Genomic DNA, 21,970 nt, shown 5'->3' with positions numbered 1-21,970 from the left:
TATGCTCCAATGATTTTTCTATAACCATTAGCAGGCTCCACAATAATTAAATAGGGAAGTTATGGAAGCTTGGAAGAGATATGGAATGGCCTTTGGAAAGTAAATGAGCTCGTCAAAGTCTAAAGTTTGTTTTTGGCTTAAATCTTCACCCTAAATTGAGAAAAAAATGTTTTTAGGGCTATAGGTATTTAGATGGTTAGCAAACGGTTCCCTTATTTGAGATTGCATCACTACCCTCTATATGGGTAGATCAAAGAAAGGTATGCTTAACCATTTATGTGAGAGGGTGGACTGAAAAGTTAAGAGTTGGATAGAAAATAATCTTTGTAGTTAGAAAAGAAATAAAGATAAAAGCAGTCCTAATTGCTTTACCATCTTATACCATATTATACATGCTTCCTACTCCCAAAAGGTGAGTCGGGATCTTCTCACACAACATGCCTCACATCGATCTTACAGTACGTCTTGGTCATTTATCGGGAACATCTCTCATACTTGTATTTAATATTTATAGGGAAGATGTTCCTAATACAATATACGATGTGACCGTGAGATTGGTGCGATGTGTGCTTGGTGAGGAGCAGATCCCAATTCCCAAAAGGGCTTGTATGATCAACTCAAAATATCCAAAATTAAGTTTTCGTGGGAGGAGGTAGACGAGTGGAGAAAGATAAATTGGATCAGTAGAAATAATGCATGTAATAATAAAATTCAATGGGTCTTGGATTTAGAGACCCAATAACTTTTAACCTTGCTTTAGTAGCCAAACTGGCTTAGAGGTTATACAACAAAGAAAATTTAATAGATAAAAAAAGTGAAAGATAAACAAAAATTTTTGGTCTATGAAAACTCGAAATCATTGTTTAGCTTAATGAAGCCTTGGAGTCTGGGAATCAATTTTGATATTAGTTATTGGGCTTATTGTTCAAGAAGATATGGGAAAAAAATTATTTTGGGACAATGTGGGGGTTGTGATGTAGAAAGAAAAAAAATAAAAGTTTGGGGGTTATGATAAGCTCATGGGGACTCCGAATCCAAAGGGTCGGCTTATTCTATCAAAGAAATAATGGAAATTAACTTGGGTGCCATTTGGTAAGTCTTTTTTGAAAGATCTTTTGGAAGACTTACAATGTGAGTTTTTATATTAAGATCTTAGCAACTTGAAGGCTGTTTGGTTAAAGCGTGTCTTCCCACATGAAGATGGGATGAAAAAAGTTGAAAAATTTCATTTGGAACTTTCTGAAAATAACGCAAAACAGGCTTCAACGTGTCTTTTTGGAGTGGTATCTTTTGGCGACTAAATATTTTTTTAACTAAATAAGAAAAGACTAAAACACAGGCTGCCGGCCTTCTATACAACCAACTGTATATGCGTGAAGACGTGCCAAATGAGACTTTGATCTCTTGCTTTTGGTATAAAAAGTTTTATTTGGAAAAATTGTTTGAATGGCATAGCCGTATAGCTGCTAAAGCAAATCTGTCTCGGTTTGGTATGAATGTGAATGATATTGTGCTCTATGTGGGAAGGAGCCAGAAACGATTGTTCATACACTACTAACATGTGGGCATGCGAAAGCTGTTGGTTTAGGTGTCACCCTGAACCTCAAACACAGTTATGTGAAATGAGGTATTTCTTTTGTTTCATGGTGGAAAAATTGGTCAGTGTTAAATGAAATAGATTAGTCAATTCATGATTCAGTGCCAAATCTTATATATATATATATATATATATATAAAAACAGATGCTCTCTTCGTGAGTAAATGGAATTTATTCATGCGAGTAGATTTCCATGTGAGAGCTCACAATCCAATAATTACATTAATTAATGGCCAATTAATGGAATCTACTAATTATTCCAGTAATTACAGTACTTAATAGATAGTTAATGGAATCTACTGATTATTACAGTAATTAATTACTATAATTTAATAATTATTGATTACTAGAGTAATTTAATAAATAATTAATTAGTGATTATAATTAATAAGTACCATTATTATAAATATTGCTAACAACTAGATATTTACTTTAAAATTATAAGTACTGTTATTAAAAAATACTGTTAATAAATTACTGATTATTACAGTAATTTAATAAATATATAATTAGTGATTATAATTAATAATTACTGTTTGTTGTTATAAATATGATTAATAAATAGATATTTACTTTAAGTTAAAATTATAAATATTGTTATTAATAAATACTGTTAATAAATTTAGTAATTATTGTTATATTAAAAATAATTAAAAATGTTATTAAAAGTATTGTTATTGATTATCAATAAAATATTATAATTATTGACTATTACTGATAAATACTGTTAATTTAATTTAATTTTGGTAATTATTAATTTAATGAATATTGTTAATAAATCCTATTCATAAATTCAATATTTAGTGTTATATTAAAAATAACTAAATAATATTATTAAAACTATCATTAATGATTATTTAATTAAATAGTATAATTACTTACTATTATTGATAAATGTTGTTAATAACGTTCTGACAATCGACAGCTTGACTGTCTAGTTATTAAAAAAATAAAAAAGCGACCAAAAACCATTGAATGGGTCAACGGTTCGACCACCTAGGTCAATGTGTCGTTGACTGATTCAACGATTTTTGGCTAGGGATCGAGATTAAGATAAAACGGAACCGGTTGCCTGGATGGTTCCCAATTAAAAAAATGGCCAAATACCATTGAACATGTCAATGAGTCGATGATTTGATTGGTCGGGTCAATGGGTCATTGACCGATTCAACGGTTTTTGGCCAGGGACTGGGTCAATGGATCAACGGGTTGATGGTTCCATTCCTGCAAGGCCCCTTCGCTAGTTCTATTGTTATCATGCCATGCTTATTTGGAAGTGCAGGAATGATTTCATCTTTGATCAAGTAATGACAAACCCAATACCCAAGTTTACTTGAGTTCAACTTCTGTCAGGGCAACTCGTTGCTCGCACCATTCGAGCAACCCCTTATAACCTTGCATTGGGAATATCTCCCTTGAAATAAATCGCATGAATACAAAGATGTTCCCAACATAAGGCTGTAAAGCTTGTTGGAACGGGCTTTGCCTTGACCCAAGTCGGACTCAATTTACTTATCCTTAGTGCTAACAACATGGCTTTTAAAATTCGTATCGGACTGATCGGAAAAACCGAGAAATGGTCAGGTGATCGGTTCCATTTTATCTAGAACCTTTATTTCGCCAAAAACCGTTGATTTGGTCAGCAAACCGCTGACTTAGATGGTCAAACCGTTCGAACCGTCCAACAGTTTTGGCCATTTTTTTTTTATTTTTTATTGTTAGAATGAGCCATCTGTTCGATTTGAATGATCGGCCGTTCAACCTAGAAACCGGACCTTGATTGGTTCGTTGTCCGATTCGATTTTAAAAACTTTGGCTTAGAGGATGATGCAAGAAGTCACCAAAAGCCTTAGCACCAAACTCAATCGAATAGACATCTATTTTGTGCGTGTGTGGAAGCCTAAGGCCGTGTTTGGTTTAAAAAAGAAAAGAAAGGGAAATTAAGTTAGTTAGTTTTTATTTTTTGATTAATGATAAAATTGCATTCGAAGATGGCAGAAATGTAGACCCTCCGTAATGGTCTCCCTTGTTCTTTTATTTTATTTTGTCTACGAGTGGTGTTGTTTAATTAGTTAGTCGTCTGTCATTAGTTAGTTTTTCTTTTTAATTTGTTTCTGCTAATCTGTCACTTTGCTTAGTCAATGAAAATCTTGATTACCAAATAAAATTTAAATTACCATATATTTATACAAACTATTGTGATGGATGGGATTGTTATTACAACTAAGGGCTGTTTTGGAGGGTTTAGTTTAATAAGTAGCTGTTTTGGTTCAGCCAAAATTCATAGCATGAAAGCCCTCTTAGACGGGTGTTAACCCAATGACTCCAATGATCCAATCTCTTGTTGAAAGCCGATTGAACCTATATTAAGCACCAGGCGCAGTTCATAACGGACGTAGTCCCACATTGCTAATATTTAAGCATAAATCATGTTAATATACATGGAGACTATCTAAGAGGCTGTCTCTTCGAAGACATCTGATAAAATTGGAACGATACAGAGAAGATTAGCATGGCCCCTGCGCAAGGATGACACGCACAAATCGAGAAATGGTCCAAATTTTTTGGAAAAAATTTTCCAGTTCTAAAATCTGACATTTTTAGACTTCCGCAGAAGAACACCCTTTTGAATTTAGAATATGGAAATCAATCGATAGAAAAAAAGGCGCATTGAAGGTTTTGAATGGTCGAGTTCTATTTGTTTACCCTTTGTTTTCCATTTATTTTTTCCTTCTGCAAAATCTATGCTTTCTGGGCTAGGAAACAGGGTATGGTTCTGGACCCTGGTTTCTATGAAAGCAATTTGGGGTAATTTTTCCTTTTTTTTTTTCGTAAAACAAGATTGAGAGGGTTCGAAATCTATCAAATGTATAGATTGGTGGGTATAGATGTTTTCTGTTCAGTTCAGTTCAGTAAGAAATCACGTTCAGAAATATTCAGGTTATTGGGGACTATTATATCTTATTTTTCCTTCGAAATTAGTCATCTTGAATAATTCTTTGTTTTACTTTAGACAATCTGAACATCTTAAACCACCTTTCAAATCCAGATCTTTCTTGGGGTAGTTTTCGTCACAATCAGTAGTGAAGTTATTGTTTGGAATCAACGTTCAATCTTCAAATCAATTTTCCTAGTGAATCTTTAATCCTAGTCTATGTAGGCCATTCCAATGGAGGTAATAATATGAACCATATCTCCCAGTCAAATACCAGCCCTTTATTGAAATTCAAATTCTTTCTGTGCAATGTTCGGACTAATGAATTCTCTTATTCCATCACCCAGTTAATTGATTCGCCTGAAAGCCTTTTGGTAGCTTCCTAGATGTAGAGCCATTTTCTGCTCAGAAGCAGGAGCTTTTCGTTTCTGCAGGAGTTAGAAAATCGGACCATGTGCACACGTTGTAGTTATTAAAGAGTTGTTTCTTCCAAACCCCTCAAATATCCTTCTGAACCTGCTTGGATTTTTAATCAACTGGTTCAGAATTTAGCAGCACAAACTTGTTTCTGCGTTAGTCTGCTTCATTACTACTTCTGGGATGCAAATTTACCTTGACTGGTCTTAGCACAACCAGTCTGTCTTCATTTTGACAACAAGGTTCAGGAATCTCTTCATGGCCTGGAACAAGCCAAATCTTTGAATCATGCTTTCTCATTTCTACTTTTCCAAATGTACTAGAAGTCTAGAATACAAACATAGTCCAATATGGTTTATTTGATACAGAAAGTACAACATGGCTGGCTGCAGAAAAACCATGGTTCTTCAAAAGCTGTTTGTTGGAGGGGCCAAACACAATAAAACAAATACAGAGAGTCTGAAATCTGAATGCAAATGATCAGACCTCTGGTATTCATAACATTTGGAGCAGTAATAACACGAGGGACGAACTTACAAACAGCAGGAAAGGCAATAGAATTTGCCCAATCTGGGCTCCGCTGGTATCATTGCTAGATCCCACCGGTGCTGTGGCATTGCATTTCAGTCCATCCTTCCCTTCTCGGCACTCACTGGAAAACAGGCCAGGGGGATATCCCTCATTCTGGGTTATGTAGCTGAACATGGTCGATGCACAATTACAATTGAGGTCATTAATCTCAGCTGCGTATGGGCAAGCAAATTCTTTCAAAGCTGCACAACAGAGCTCTGGGGGAAACTGGGGCCCTTTGCATTGGTTTTTGAATATTGTGTAGTCCAGGTTCTCGAAGTTCACAGTGCACTCTTCAGATCACCAGGGGAAAGCATTATTGCACTATCATGCATGTATTGGCTGTTCCAATTAACAAATCCTAGTGCATATTACTTAATGCAAGCATGGAAAATTAATCACATGAGAAGAACAATAAAATCACAACATTTTTTGATATTTAGAATTTAGCTTACACACTATCTGTATAAAGGGAAGCCTAGTCCTGGCAGCCTCTTTTTTTTGCTATTAAAGAAAACAATTTATAAAGATAATAACATCATCATCACCATCGTCATCTAAGAAGCTTCACCCAGCCTCACCACTGATTCGGTTTTGTCGGTGTTTGTTTGTAGCATAAATCAAGATCGATGTAAAACTTCACTCCCAGTTCAGATTTGGCGGCGTTTGGATGGAGTGGAGTTTTATATCGTAAATCGATATAAAATGTCACTTATAATGAGGTTTTACATTGACTGTCGATGTAAATACTAATCAATAAAATTGATACAGTATTACATCGATAATCACATTTTTTGAAGTTCAGTGGTTCAGAGATTTCAATAGTTCGGTGTGAAACTTCATGGATGGGGTTTTACACCACAAACAAACACTACCTTATGGGTGTTGTAAGTGGTATTCCATGCATGTGATTGAACCATTTAAGTCTACTTCTCTCATTTCATCAACAATAGGAGTTCTTCTTAAACTCCTTTGAATGATTTCACTTATAACCCTTTACTTTATAGTTGTTTCGCACTCATCCATTTTAGCATAAGCATTTTTGCTACACTCATGTTTTGGACATGTTTCTTGATTGTCTAACACTTTTCCCTATATATCATTGCAAGCCTTAGAACTATCTTATAGAATTTTCCTTTTAATCTAAGTGCTATATATTTGTATATCACATAAAGGCACACAAAATTCACCTCTTCATTTTTCCTATCATTTTCTAATTATATGGACAATATCTTCCTTAATCTCTTTCTCTTGTTATGAACTTTCCAACCAAGGTATTAAAAAAGGTTAGATGAGAAATACATTCTCGGAAATACAATCAATGCCATTTACTTGGAAGATATTGACTTGGTCAAATGGTTCAATGGTTCAATTGGATGGATCATTAGATTGTTGGTTGGTCAGTATTTTTTGTAGGTGATCAAATGGCTCATGGGCTAAATGGATGTAGAAACTTGCTTAATTGAGTGACTCATCTAGTTACCTATAAAGTTAATAAATAGAGAATGACTCCAATACTAAGTACAGGGCCAACATTTTTTTTTTATGAATTTTAATAAGTTTTATTTGATATCCATTTTTATGTTGTAAATTTAGGGTATTATTTTATTTGATTGTTTTATGTATAGATTTGTTATTTAATTTAAGAAACTAAATTCAACTTTATTTCTAAATATTCATTCAATTTTAGTATAAATAACTACTACTAACCTTTTTTAAGAGTGGAATTAACTATCACTTAAGTGGGTAGACACATGTTTGAGAACGAAATAGTCACCTTTGAGATGCGTTTTTTTGAAAAAAAAATATGCCACTTGTTTGAGAGAGAAGCTCTCTAGTTTGAGGGCTTTGTTTATATATATTAGATGGGTTAAAAACATTGAGACATAGTTAATATAGATGCATTTATGTGATAAAAAAGGTGTTAGATTTGGTTTGGGTTTTATTGTAATAGTCTACTTATGGATTAACTCAAATCAAAATCTAGATTTAGAAAGGTGATAAAACCCAGAGGCCAGAACTTTTCAGATTTGGATTTGGATTTTGTTGAATGTTGCAACTCGTTTATGGTTTCTATAGTTCTTCTAAATTTTATATTTTTTAATATTTGAAAAAAATAAAAAAAATAAAAAATGAAACTACTTGAACTTGCGGGAACATAATAGGGTGCATGTGAGGTCTACTGAAATTTCCATGAAGAATTTGGAGATACATGAGTGGTCATTTTAGGCATTGGGTCATCAATAAACCATAACGTTTCTTCTTCTTCTTGATCCCCACTGAAATGCAAATACACTGGCGCTTGAAATAAAAAGCCGGTTGATTTGATGCCTTGAATTCTAGTGTTTGCATTTTGTTGAGGGGTCTCTGGATTGACATCGTGGTTGCACTAATGAAATGTGAGCTCCCTATAACCCCCAATCTCTTTGTTGACACTTAGTTTTATATGCAACGTTTTTGAACCGTCGTTGATCCGTGCGGTTGGACCGTTCGGATCAGAAACAGGTCACTTGAATGATTCTGGTTTTATCCGATTGTCATCTAGCCTAAAACAGTTGAAATGGTAAAAAAACCGTTGACCTGTACGATCAAACTGTCAACCCTTTCGACCCGATCAACGGTTAGTGGTTCGGCATGGTGGAACACTTTATTTCCAAACATCTCTGATCTCTTGAAAGTAGACATGTTCATGGGCCGGGCCGGGCTTTCACTCTGCATTAACAAGTTTTTCTATGGCCCGAGCCTGAGCCCAACTTGACTATTAGGCTTACAACTTAGGTCTGAGCCCAACCCTCATAAAAAGCCCAAAGTCCATGCCTGGGTCCGAGCCCAAAGTCTAGCTCATACTGCTGCTATTGCTAAAGCGACTGAATAGAGAGAGAGAAATTATAAAGAAAAAAATAAAAAATGTATATATATAATATTAAATTGTTAATATATATTCTAATAAATATTATATATTTTATATAATATATAAAATACATATTATATATTTTATAAAATATATAATGCTGAGTTGGGCCAGGTTGAGCTTGGGTCGAGCTTTTTTGGCAAATCCTGAGCCCAGCCCGAAACACAGCCAGGCTTGTTGTTTTGAGCCTGAGATCAAGCCCACGAGCCTAATTACATGTCCAAGCCCGAATGGGGTGCAGGCCGGGCCATTGGGCTACCCGGCCCGGCCCATGAATAAGTCTACTTGAAAGGAACAACATCTGTTGAAGAGAAAGGCAGCGACCACTATGGACATCCAACCTCCGACGACCAATCTTCGCTGCGGCTGCCTGCAACACTATGGAAGGCTTGATGTGATTGGGTTAAGCCTTAACCCATTTTTTTTTTTTTTTTTTTTTTTGCAATACTACGATTTCTTGCATCAGGAACCACCATTTGCGTTGGAGCCCACTCCATTGGAGTCGAGGACCATTGCATTTTTTTGGTATTTCTTACCATGGTTTTCAAAATTGGACTGGACCGGTCGTTTTTCCCTAAAACGGGATTTTTACAAAAACCGTTGATTTGTTCATTAAACTGTTCACCTAGGTGGTTGAACCGTTTAATAGTTTTGACCGTTTATATTTTATTATTTTATTTTTTTGTTAGAATAGGCTGTTTGTTCAGTTCGAACGGTCAAACCATTCAACCTGGGAACCAAACCCTTGACCGATTCATTGTCCGATTCAGTTTTAAAAACCTTGTTTCTTGCAATACTATGATTTCTTTTTCCTATATTTTTATGTGTATTTTATTTAACTTTTATGGCATTTTTTATTATATATAATTATTTTTTGATTTTTAATTTATTTATGACATCACAAGTCAAACCGTTCGACCTGGACAGTTGAACCGTCGAATCAGAAAACAATGCCCAGAATGGTTCCATTTTTAGGTCGGAATTTAAAACCTTGGTTGCATGTAATCCCCAATGAAATGCAACACACCACTATTTTTCTTTTTTAAACAAAATGGATAAAATGTGTATTAGTACCATGTACGTGTCACTATAGTACTTGAACTCTCGAAAATTACCAATTTAGTAAACATTCCTTAACAATGTTAGATGGTATGTGAATAGATACATAGTATATATAACAAACACCCGGAACCTATTTAGACCTGACATGAGCTATATACATATAATACATAGTATATATTAAATAAATTATATATAATATACATATAATATATATAATTTTTAATATATATATATTAAACGTATTTATTTATTTATTATAATCGGGTCTGTCGGGTCAGACCCAATTATCTTGAGAACCGATTAATTCGGTTCGAGGTCCTCAATATTTCCCATCGGGTCGGTTCTGATTCTAGCTGGTCTGAACCTAGAACCGACCCGTTGACAGCCCTATGAATAGGAGAGAAATACAATTTTGAAATGGCCAATATAGCCATGTTTAAATCCCTTTTCACCGCAATTGGGAACCACTACTCAGTTTATACCCTGAACTTTCTGCTGAAGAACCAATGCATCGCGCTGGAGAAGTCATATGGAAAAATGCCGTCAGAGAAAACAGTGTCCTTATGGAAAAATACACTGCACTACACTATAGAATTCTGAATAAAACTGCAACTCTACATAATTCAAAATAATAAATACCCCCACCCTAAAACACTAATACCGGCTCAATTATTAGTATCAATTCTACACCGGCACCTACCCGAACTGTACCGTGGATTAAGAATTCTTAAAATGTGCTGAACAATAATTCTCCTAAAAATTTAAGTGGCACATGTCATTACCTAATATAGATAATTAACAATTTTTGGAAGATCAAATAATAGCAAGATTTGAAATTTAGATGTTAAAGTGAGAGTAGCCCTAAATTGCAGGGTGTAATTTACCCTCAATAAATTCAAGCATCAGATCACATAAACTGCTTTTTTTTTTATTATTATTTTTTTCTTTTTTGAACGTTGGTGTATTGGGTTCTTATGCAACAAGTGTCGCAGCAGATTTTCAGATTTTTTGCTGAAAACATGATTAATAGAAAGGCCAGAGAAAAACGACCAAAGACGCCTCACCACCGAGATAAGACGGCTTAGATCGATGGAAACTAGAAAGAGACGAAAAACAACATGTCTAATTAACCTGGCAGGCGGGACTCATGAAAAGATAACGTTGTACTCTATGGCTTTTACTCAACTAACAAATAAACATTCCTATATATGTCGGGTGAGTGAGGGAATCCCTGTTCTCAAAGAAGAAAGAAATCATTAATTAAGCGTTTTTCTTCTTTATCGATTTATAATCAATTCAGCGTTACCAATTTTCTTCGTTTCTCTATATCTATCTTAAAGTCAACAAGGACAAATTTATATCTAGTAAATTCCAGCTTAAAACAACAGTCAAAAAGAGAAACGGAATGTTTCTTTCTTCTAGCGGATGCAAATAGCAATAAAATTCAATTATACAGGGAGAAGGCGAACATTTTTGAGAAGAAAAGAGAAACCTTTTTTCGTCTGAAGGAGGTTACGAGCAGTATATCCATGAGATTCAAAGATATTGTCTGCAAAAGATTGGATCAAATTTGAACATCAGAGAACAGATTGAAACGGAATAAGAAACTCATCAAGTAGAAGAGATGCATATGAAATCACTTGAAACGAAGCTCGAAGATGCAGTCAAGCCTGTCAAAAGGAAGAATAGAACCACAGACAAGCAGCGATTCGGCATTATTTATGGGAGCTTTGAAAGAATTATGGGAAAAAACCTTCCGTTCTCAGCGGGGACAGCGAGAGAGAGAGAGAGAGAGAGAGAACGAAAAGACAACGAGCAACATAAAATTTATGGGAGCTTTGAGAGAATGCTCGATCGAACTCGGAAGAGAAGTCGCGGAGTCATAAGTTCTCGTTACAGCTTCGCCTTCGGTAGTAGTCGCGTCCAAATAAAAAAACCGCGCTTTCGGAGGCTGCTTATATAACCGGCCAGAATTGATAAACAAGTCCATACCTCCTACTCACACAAACCCTACCCACAGACATCACAGCCCCACATTGGAAGCATCAGAAATGTTAATGATGTGCGGCTATAATACCCTGTGGGTAGGAGATCTAGAATGTCGAATTGACTTTCTGGAGGCGTGGCCTAATACATCAATAATGTGAATGGGATCTTTCTTCTATTAGGAAGAAGCATTTTAAACCCCACTGAAGTTTGGTAGTTGTAATCATATCTCTAAAATTTTCTTACACAGTTGTAAGCACATCTCTTCTGTTATAATTCTCTGAAAAGAGGCATGAAGATGTCTACAATTGGTTTTTACGGAAAAAAAATTAATACATACTTAATGAATAACAAAAAAACTGAGAATTTAAAGTTGCAAATTTGCAATTTTACCTGTCAGTGATTTATATGAAAGGTAAATTTGGAAAATAAATCAATTTCAGAAAAGATATTGAAAGGATTTGGGATAGTAATTCATACGGGAAAAAAAATTTGAAAAATAAATATTTTGGCCCAAAGTAACTACATGGGTATTTTGAACATTTTATTCATGCCTCTTTTTAAAGAATTGTAACGAAGGAAATCTACTTACAATCATGTCAAAAGGTTTAGGAGAGGTGACTGCAATTACCAAACTTTAGAGGAGGTTTTAGCAACAACCAACAGCAGGCTAGCTTGTTGATTATTGATAGTGGTTGGAACATAGAAAACTTTGTTTGTCAAATTTGATGGCCTTTGCTCATACATGTGACTCTCCACATCACATGATCACATGATAGTTCATACAAGCATGGATCTGAGACTCACAATCACACAATTGCACTACTGTCTAGTAGGGGTGTTCATGGGTTGGGCTGGGTCAGTTTCAATGATTTTTTTTCAACCGACCTGACCTTGTCCGGTTGCTTATTCACCAAACCAAAACCGACCCACGCTGAAGTAAAGCCGACCCAAACATGAATGATCGGTTTGTCAGTTTAGCTAGTTGGTTTGGCCAATGGGCAAAAGCAAGATGTTGTGTAGTGTTTAGTGTGTGCAACAAAAATTTCAAATTTCTCCTTAAGTTTGGCAAGTTTAAAGCCATAGGGATCTTTCTTGCAAGGCTTTCCAATCCCAAAAAAGGTAATAAATAAAAAGACTTTGAAATTGACTCAAACTTCCCCTCATAACTCATTTCCATGTTTCCCTTTTAGTGTAAAGAGAGTGTAAGAAATATTAGAAAAAGGAAATAACAATCCCAAGACAAAAGCAATTCCCCATTTAGTTAATGTTACTTAAATTTAAAACTAAGTAGGAATAGGAAAGGACTAAGACTAAGAAAGTAAGAAGCAATAGGCCAATAACCAAGGATGAAAACACTCTACATTAGTGAATTGGATGCTTGGTTCGGCTCGATTTGATTTTGGTTTTCAAGTGCCAAAAACCGACCAAATCGGGTTGGGTCGGTTTGGTTTGATCGATTTGACTCACAATTTGAATAGTTAGATTAGATTTGGATGCAATTTTTCAATAGTTGGATTGGATTCGGATTTTGCTCAATCTGATATGAATTCAATGTATTATAGCCCTACAAGTAAGGTGCTTTCTCATATACAAAATTCATTCAAAAGTCTAACATTTTAGGGTATAATATGAGTAGGTTTTGATAAAAGGTCGAGAGTTATAAACAAATATGCCTAAAGAATATTGCTGGACAAGCTTCCTAATTTTATCTATGTAATGACATAAACACTAAGATATTGATGGTTCATTGCCACTCAATACCTGTACCATCACTTTTACATTGGAATAACAATTAATTGTTGCCATCATCTCTAATAAATGTCAAAGCTTTAAAAAAATTATTATAAACTCTACCTCAATTGGCTCTTTAACCAAATCCATTTTATCAACTATAACAATAACAAAATTAAAATAGCTATTGTAAATACAAAATTCAAAAGTCCCCTTCTTATTATTCATAAAACCCCCACTACATATAATATATAAACTATGATATGGCAAAGATGAAAGGTTTAACATGTTATACACAACTATATTGTTATTGGCATGGTATTAATATTAGGATTCTATATATTCATTATCCCATTAATTTTTCTTAAAAACTAATGGGCATTTCTTTTAATATTTAAAAAATAGTGTCACTTCAAGATTGTCATACGCGATATTAAATCTTGTTCTCTCTCTCTCTATGTAAGGTATTTTTTTCTAATAAATAAATTCTATTAATTAGATCTATATTTAATACTTTTAATAATATAAAACTCATATTTAAAAAATGACTCAAAAACAAAACCTTTATTTGTCCATGTGGCTAGTAAGCTATTCAATCATATATATATATATTGTATGTATGTATGTAAAAATACATAAAATTTACAAAAAATTTTAGATACACTATTATTACCATATATTTACGAGCTGAGTTTTATTAGGCTCGAGCTTGGCTCAAGTAGAAAAAAAGCCTATATATTGGGGTTAAATTCGGCTTGAGGCTTGGTTTAGATTAAGCCGAATTGAGCTTTTCACAAACTGAGCTCAAATAGCTCATGAAAGAGTTGAATCTTTTTACCCGGGTTCGATTATAATACCAGACATATAATATCAGGAAAACTTACAGCCAATAAAAAATATCATAAAAGAGTGACCAATCAGGTTGTATTCATCAAAATTCATCATGGGATATTTTGATTGGTGAAAACTCTTTTGATACCATGTCTGTCCGGTATCATAGACTCCCCCCTCCTCCCACACACACCCAAAAAAAGAAAAAAAAATTAACATTACCATATATTAATACAAGCTATTGTGATAGGAACATTATAACAAAACAGGAAGGGCTTAGTTAAATAACTGTTTCGGTTCAGTCTTCAGGCATCGGCTGCATAGAGGCTTATAGGCTTTTTGGGTGGGCCATATCTCCCAAGCCCAAAATCCAGGACATGAAACCCCTCTTTGACGGCCTGAGTGCTAACCCGGTGACTCCAATCTTTTATTGAAAGCCTATTGAACCTATTTAGAATGGACGCAGTCCCACATCGCTAACATATAAGCATGAATCTTGTTAATATGCATGATGGCTATCAGAGCGGTTCTCTTCGGAGACATCCGATAAAATTGGAACGATAAAGGGAAGATTAGCATGGCCCCTGCGCAAGGATGACACGAATAAATCGAGAAATGGTCCAAAGTGTTTTGGAAAAATTATCCAATTTTATAATCTATGAATTTTAGACTTTTACCGAAGATCACCCTTTTGAATTTAGAATACAGAAATCATTCGATAAAAAAAAGCAGCATTGAAGGTTTTGAATGGTCAAGTTCCTGTTTACCCTTGTTTTCTGTTTATCTTTCAGTTCTACAATATCTATGCCAGGGTATGATTCTGGGTTTCTATGAAAGCAAATTGGGGTAATTTTTCCTTTCGTTTTTTCTTAGTAAAACAAGATTGAGAGTGTTGGAAGTCTATCAAATGTATAGATTGGTGGGTATAGATGTTTTCTGCTCTCCGCTTGTCAAATTCTTTTCTGCAACAGAACGCCAGAAGCTAGGAAATCACATTCAGAAATATTCAGGTTATCGGTGACTGTTATATCTACCATTATATCTTATTTTTCCTTTGAAATTAGTCATCTTGAATAATGCTTTGTTTTACTTTACACAATCTGAACATCCTAAACCACCCTTCAAATCCAGATCTTTCTGGGAGTAGTTTTCATCACAGTCAGTAGTGAAGTAATTATTTGTATTCAACATTCAATCTTCAAATCAATTTTCCCAGTTAATCTTTAATCCTAATCAAATGTAGGCCATTTCAATGGAGGTTAGTATGACCCAGATCTCCCAGTCAAACAGTCAAACACCAGGCCTTTGTTGAAATTCAAAATCTTTCTGTGCAATGATCAGACTCATCAGTCCTCTTACTCCACCCAGTCAATTGATTCACCTGAAAGCCTTTTGGTAGCTTCCTAGATGTAGAGCCATTTTCTGTTCAGGAGGAGGAGCTTTTCCTTTCTGCAGGAGTTAGAAAATGGGATCATGGGCACTAGTTGTAGTAAAGTTGTTTTTTCCAAAGCCCTCAAATATTCTTCTAAACATGCTTGGATTTTTAATCAACTGGTTCAGACTCACCTTTATCTACTTTCTTGTAGCACTGAGGTTGCCTTCTGTGTACATGTCTGCTTCTATGATCCGAGTCGTGAGAGGAGAGGCTGGGGGTGGAGGATGTATTTAGCCTTACAAACTTGTTTCTGTGTTATTCTGCTACAGTACTACTTCTGGGGTGCAAAACTTGACTGGTCTAAGCACAACCAGTCTGTCTTAAGTTTGACAACAAGATGCAGTGATGTCTTCATGACCTGGAACAAGCCAAATCTTTGAACCATGCTTTCTCATTTCTACTCTCCCAAATGTACTAGGAGTATAGAACAGGTAAACTATTTTTATCTACTAAATCAAGCTTAGTATGGAACTGTAATACAGACATAGTCCACTATGGTTTATTTGATACAGAAAGTACAACATGGCTGGCTGCAGAAAAACCATGGTTCTTGAAAGGCTGTTTGTTGGAGGGGCCAAACACAATAAAACAAACACAGAGAGTCTGAAATCTGAATGCAAATGATCAGACCTCTGGGTTTCATAACATTTGGAGCAGTAATAACACGAGGGACGAACTTACAAACAACAGGAAAGGCAATAGAATTTGCCCAATCTGGGCTCCGCTGGTACCATTGCTAGATCCCACCGGTGCTGTGGCATTGCATTTCAGTCCATCCTTCCCTTCTCGGCACTCACTGGAAAACAGGCCAGGGGGATATCCCTCATTCTGGGTTATGTAGCTGAACATGGTCGATGCACAATTACTATTGAGGTCATTAATCTCAGCTGCGTATGGGCAAGCAAATTCTTTCAAAGCTGCACAACAGAGCTCTGGGGGAAACTGGGGCCCTTTGCATTGGTTTTTGAATATTGTGTAGTCCAGGTTCTCGAAGTTCACAGTGCACTCTTCAGATCACCAGGGGAAAACATTGCATTGTCATGTATTGGCTATTCCAATTAACAAATCTCATATGTTAACTAATCTAAGTGCATGTTACTTGATGCAAGCATGGAAAATTAATCACATGAGAAGAACAAAAGCATAATTATTTTAATATTTATGGTGCATTTGGAACCGATGTAAAATATATGTACATCGATGACGTTTTATATGGAACCATTAAAAAGTACCCGTTTGAATTTCGAAAAGTGTACATGAGAAAAGCAGAGCTTTATCGATGTAATATTTGCATCGATAATCGATGTAAAACTCTGCTTTAATGAACTTTTACATTGATTTATGACGTAAAACTCGGCTTTAATGAATTTTTACATTGATTTATGATGTAAAACTCCACTCCATCCAAGCGTGTACAAAACTGAACCAGACTGCGTTTTACATCGATCATAATTGTACACTCTTTCCAAATGTTGGCAAAATCGGGCCGACGTAAATATTTACACTAGTGACATTTTACATTGGTTCCAAACGCAGCCTTGGCAATTTAGGTCACACACCATCTATATATCTATCTATAACAATTTTGGTCACACATTAACTTTTCAATGTAGGTGGAAATAGTAGGACTTAAATCCACGTCTTTGCTGAGTTGTTCCCATAGAACTCGACTATCAACTCTGGGAATCCTACCTCAAATTATCCACCTGTGTCGTGGACTCCTCCACAAGCTGTGAAGGTAAACTGTGATGCAAGCCGAAATAACTCAGGTAACATCAGTGGGATAGTATGTATGATCATCTTCCTACTGATCCATTTTAGCATATGCATTTCTGTCATACTCATTCCTTGGACATATTATTTCTTGATTGCCTAACATTTATCCCTCGATTTTGCCCATCCTGCTCTAATTCTATGAACAATATCCTTCTTAATCTCTCCATTGTCTTGAATTTTCAAACCAAGATCCTAAAAAAGGTTATGGCGAGTACAATCAGGTGTACATGATCCCACACCATATTCTGATTGTATCCAAAATCTATATATTATATATAGAAAAGGAGATACTCCATGCTTGCATTTCTCTATTCTCCTCATGATCCCCTAGAAAGAAAGTTCCCCCCCACCCCCCTTTTTTTTCCATTTTTTAAGAGATAAAGGTGGCCAATAGACATTAGGAACTCAGCATCCATTAACTGCAAAAGACTTTAGTAATTCAATGATCACTAATTTAAATGTCTTTTAATTATCTCTTTATTTAATTCATTATTAATTCAATGCTGTATTTATTATATTAGAAAAATTAAATAATATAGAAAACTAAATGCAAAAGTAATAATATTAGATGTCTAATAGTATTAAAAATAAATATATCAATTAATTTAGCTGGGTTATTAACAAAAATATTTTATATATTATATTATAAATATTAACTTAAACTATTATTTACATCCAAATTTAATTTTATATTAATCCATTATTCAATGTATTTGATTAGAAAATTAATTTAATAAAATAAATATAATAATTAAGAAAATGATAAAAAAGGTTTCATGGATATGTCTATAAAAATTATAAACTATAGAAGTAGCCTATATTTTTTGAATTCTAATACTGCATTTACAAAAACAATTAGTTCAGATTAGTATTGACATTAATTAATATTATATATAATTAATAAGCACTTTGATCACCTTGGACCATAGTGGGTCAATAGTTTAATCGTTTAAGCCTATGACTTCATAAATCATACAATGAAAATAAAAAATAGATAAAAATGAAAAAAAAAGATATTTTATGTTTATAACTCCATTTATCTAATTTTTAATTAATATATAAATACATATTAAAATTATTTGTAATAGTATAATTTATTTATTTTATAGAAACTTGTATATTTATATTTATTTTTTGTATTAAATTTAAACATATGTTTTATGATAATAATTTACCTAAATAAAATTATCCATTTATTTAATTTGCATTTTCATATTATTTTTAATTTCCATATATATTTTAAATATATTTTTATTTCATAGTTACTTTATATATTTTTAACGTGATACTTATTTTAACATTTATTTTTTTTACATTTATAACCCTTAACTTTACTTAATTTATCTATCAGAGAGGAGGTGAGTGAGCCAAAAGTGTAGCTAAACCCACCTTACACAACAATGAAGGTGTAGGGGGCGGACTTGGTTGGGGGTTTGGGGGCGGAGCCCGTAGCCCAAAGTAATTTTTTTTTGTACAAGGGTACTTTGTTCATTGTAGTTAGATTTGGGGAAAAGAAACCCTATTGTAACATATACATTGAGTAAGAGAAAAATAAATGACACATTTTTTTATTTAAATGAAATATTTTGAGATTTTTTATATAAATTGATTTATATTAGTTATAAGCAATTAAGTATATGTTTGCCATCGATGCTGCAGATATAACATCGTTTTTTGAGAAAACGATGTCTTTTTTATTTTTGTTTGGAAACGTTGCTACCAGGTAGGATGTTTTCTGGAGCAACAACGTTTTCTGTTTGGTACCAATGCGTGCTCTAGGAAACGTTTTCAGCACGGTACCTATTATCTAGTGCCACATCATGTCCCTGTTGTCAGCAATGAACTGCAGCTCCAAGAAATGCCAAATTCGGCATTGTTCCAAGCCATGCCTTCCCAATTTCCAAGGTGTGGCTTGGAGCACATTTTTTTATAGAAAAATGGTTCAAAAAAAAAACAGGCATTTTCTGGAGTGCCATTTTTTCTGACATGATGTTGATGTGTCACCGTTTTTTGGAGCAATGACAATGATGTCAAATAAACGCTAAATGATCATTTTTTTTAATTTTAACAAGTATTATAACTAATTTATAATATTCTTTTTTTTTAGTTCTAATGTTTTTCGTATGAAGATTATGCCTCACCATTTCCTCTTGGTACATATTTTGGCTTCATCTAGCCTTGAGATGTGCCGTCTGCACCTCAACACCTCGCCTGGAGTTTAAATCAGTCCCCCACAGCATTGCCCCCCACAACGTCCCACAACATATCCCTGCCATGTATTAAAAACATCTTCCAATGATGACATCATCATTTCTGGTATTATCATCGGGAAATGTTCTCAATACACGATAGGGATATGCTATGGGACGTTGTAGGGGGCTGATTTGATTTCCTTGCTTGTGTTTTTTAAAATTATGATTATATCAAACAAAAATAAATATGTCAAATGAAAATTAATATTATAAATGATAGAAATGACTAAAATACACAAAATAGAAAAATAAAAAAATGGAATTTAATATCTGATTTATTTGAAACATACTGACTTGGTGGTTCAATGTTTCAATTGGATGGGTCATTAGATCGTTGGTTGGTCAGTATTTTTTAGTAAATGGCTCATAGGGTAAATGGACGTGGAAACCTGCAGCTTTGGCGACTCATCTAATCATACCTATAAAGTTAATAACGGTTGAAAACAATAACATTGAGACGTCATTAAAAGTCAAATATTCAATTAAGTAAAAAGTGGGTTAGTTTATATTTGGGCCTAACTCATACAAGCATTTATGTCATCGAAAGCAAGGTTTTAGAAAATGATTTGGAAATGGAATTGTTTTGGCCATTGGTTTTTGAGTTGATGGTTCGATCTTCCAGTTTGAATGAATGAATCATTTTGATAAAAAGAAATAAAAAAATAAAAAAAACAAAAAAAAAATGTTGAATGGGTTAACCGCTTAGGTTAACGGGTTATTGACTTTTTCAATGGTTTTTTATGAAAAACTGGATTTGGAATAAAACGAAACTAGTTGCTTAAACGATTCTCGGGCCGAACAATTCAACCATCTGGGTCAATAATGGTTCAAAAACCATAATAAAAAAGGTTAGGTTTGATTTGGATTATATTGAAATGGGTTAAATTTATGAATTCTAATTTCTACCCATAGATCCACCTGATCAAAATCAAGGCCTAGAGGCCGGAACTTTTCACAACATTCTTCTTCTTCTTGGTTATTCCATCCCCTTGTCCATAACCCAAAAACATTTCCTATGACATATGGCTCCCAAAATGCTTGAAATAAAAAGTAAGTTGATGCCTTGAATTTATTGCAAACATTTTATTGAAAGGTCTGGAATTGTGATGTGACGATGGGCGCAATAAACCTGAGTTCCCATAACCCCCAATCTCTAGGGTTGTAAATGGATTGAATTCAAATCTAATCAGCCAACCAGTAATATCTGAATTTAAATCTGATTAGAAATTCAATATCTGAATTCAATTTAATATTTAATGAATATTAAAAATCAATGATTAAATTTAAATTTGATTAAATATTTAAATGTTTGATTTAATTTGAATTTGACCAATTAATTATTTTACGTAATTAACAGAAGGGTTGGAGAAAGACTATCAAAGACGCTCCACCACCGAGATAAGATGAAAGACGGCTTAGATAGAAAGAGACGAAAAATATGTCTGTTTAACCTAACGTCTTTACTCTATTAGCCTTTACTCAACTAACAAATTAAGCGTTTTTCTTTGTCGATTTATAATCAATTCGTCGTTACTAATTTTCGTTCTCTATATCTATAAATATCCAGTAAATTCCAACTTAAAAAAAAAACAGTCAAAAGAGAAACAGAATGTTTCTTTCTTCTAACGAATGCAAATAGCAGTCAATTTAAAGTATACAGGAAGAAGGCGAACATTTTTGAGAAGAAAAGAGAAACCTGTTTTCGTCTGAAGTAGATTTCGACGAGTGTGTCCATGATATTCAAAGATAGTGTCTGCAAAAGATTGGATCAAATTCGAACATCAGAAAACAGATTGAAACGGAATAAGAAAGTAAGAAACTCATCAAGTAGAAGAGATTCATATGAAATCACTTGAAACGAAGCTCGAAGAAGCAGCCGAGCCTGTCAAAAGGAAGAATAGAACCGCAGACAAGCAGCGATTCGGCATTATTTTTCTTTCCTTTTTGATCTTCCTTTTAAAAGAATTATCGGAAAGAACCGTCCGTTCTCAGCGGGAACTGGGGAGAGAGAGAAGGAAAAGACAACGAGTAGCATAAAATTTATGGGCGCTTCGGCAACCATTTGAGAGAATGCTCGATCGGAAGAGAAGCCTCGGAATCGGAAGTTCTTATTACACCTTCGGCTGTTTAAGTGTCCGAATAAAAAAAACCGCGCCTATTTCAGAAGTTAGGACCTCACATCATATGAGCCCTACAAACAAAACACCACAGCCGCACACCGGGAGCATCTCCAACGAATGACAACAATATTAGTTCGAGGAATGTTCTCGATGTGTGGCTATGATACCCCGTGGGTAGGTGTAGGCAGGAGATCCCAACGTTGAAATGACTTTTTCAAAAGGAAGCGTGGCCTAAATAATCATCAGTGTGAAATTGGACCATTTCCACCTAAAGAAAGAGCATTTTTCAAAGCAGGTTAGGCTTGCGTGGACATTTCCAAAGTTGAAAAACTTTGGCTGTCTAC

At 34.4% G+C, this 21,970-nt stretch overlaps 2 protein-coding genes and 2 non-coding genes across 5 annotated transcripts; 2 read left to right on the top strand and 2 right to left on the bottom strand.

Annotated features, from left to right (window-relative positions):
* The first annotated feature begins 4,059 nt into the window (after positions 1 to 4,059).
* Positions 4,060 to 4,162, top strand: LOC148848283 (U6 spliceosomal RNA). The gene has a single exon (XR_016101638.1). It is a non-coding gene; the product is annotated as a U6 spliceosomal RNA (small nuclear RNA).
* Positions 4,163 to 5,346: 1,184 nt separating this feature from the next.
* Positions 5,347 to 11,485, bottom strand: LOC148848282 (GPI-anchored protein LLG1-like). The gene is made up of 3 exons (XM_088952241.1): positions 11,133 to 11,485; positions 10,985 to 11,041; positions 5,347 to 5,812 (listed from the first exon to the last, which is right to left on the bottom strand). The coding sequence occupies exons 1-3, from the start codon at positions 11,206 to 11,208 to the stop codon at positions 5,445 to 5,447; spliced, it is 501 nt and encodes a 166-aa protein (XP_088808367.1). The 5' UTR covers positions 11,209 to 11,485; the 3' UTR covers positions 5,347 to 5,444.
* A 3,085-nt stretch (positions 11,486 to 14,570) lies between these two features.
* On the top strand, positions 14,571 to 14,673 carry LOC148848281 (U6 spliceosomal RNA). The gene has a single exon (XR_016101639.1). It is a non-coding gene; the product is annotated as a U6 spliceosomal RNA (small nuclear RNA).
* Positions 14,674 to 15,118: 445 nt separating this feature from the next.
* LOC148848280 (GPI-anchored protein LLG1-like) lies at positions 15,119 to 21,739 on the bottom strand. Of its 2 annotated transcripts, XM_088951535.1 has the most exons (5): positions 21,359 to 21,739; positions 21,203 to 21,259; positions 16,160 to 16,485; positions 15,610 to 15,836; positions 15,119 to 15,492 (listed from the first exon to the last, which is right to left on the bottom strand). In XM_088951535.1, exons 1-4 carry the CDS (start codon positions 21,432 to 21,434, stop codon positions 15,750 to 15,752), a joined length of 546 nt encoding a protein of 181 aa, XP_088807661.1. In that variant the 5' UTR covers positions 21,435 to 21,739; the 3' UTR covers positions 15,119 to 15,492; positions 15,610 to 15,749. The 2 variants fall into 2 exon arrangements, with proteins under 2 accessions (XP_088807661.1, XP_088807660.1); XM_088951534.1 differs by lacking the exons at positions 15,119 to 15,492; positions 15,610 to 15,836 and having other exon boundaries at positions 15,904 to 16,485; positions 21,359 to 21,737.
* Between the last annotated feature and the right edge of the window lie 231 nt (positions 21,740 to 21,970).

The sequence above is a fragment of the Nelumbo lutea genome, chromosome 6 (genome assembly GCF_056320005.1).
Source record: "Nelumbo lutea isolate HS-2025 chromosome 6, American lotus-T2T, whole genome shotgun sequence".
NCBI classification, from domain to species: Eukaryota; Viridiplantae; Streptophyta; class Magnoliopsida; order Proteales; family Nelumbonaceae; genus Nelumbo; species Nelumbo lutea.
The sequence above is the reverse complement of the archived record's forward strand: the minus strand, read 5'-3'. Positions and strand labels throughout refer to the sequence as shown.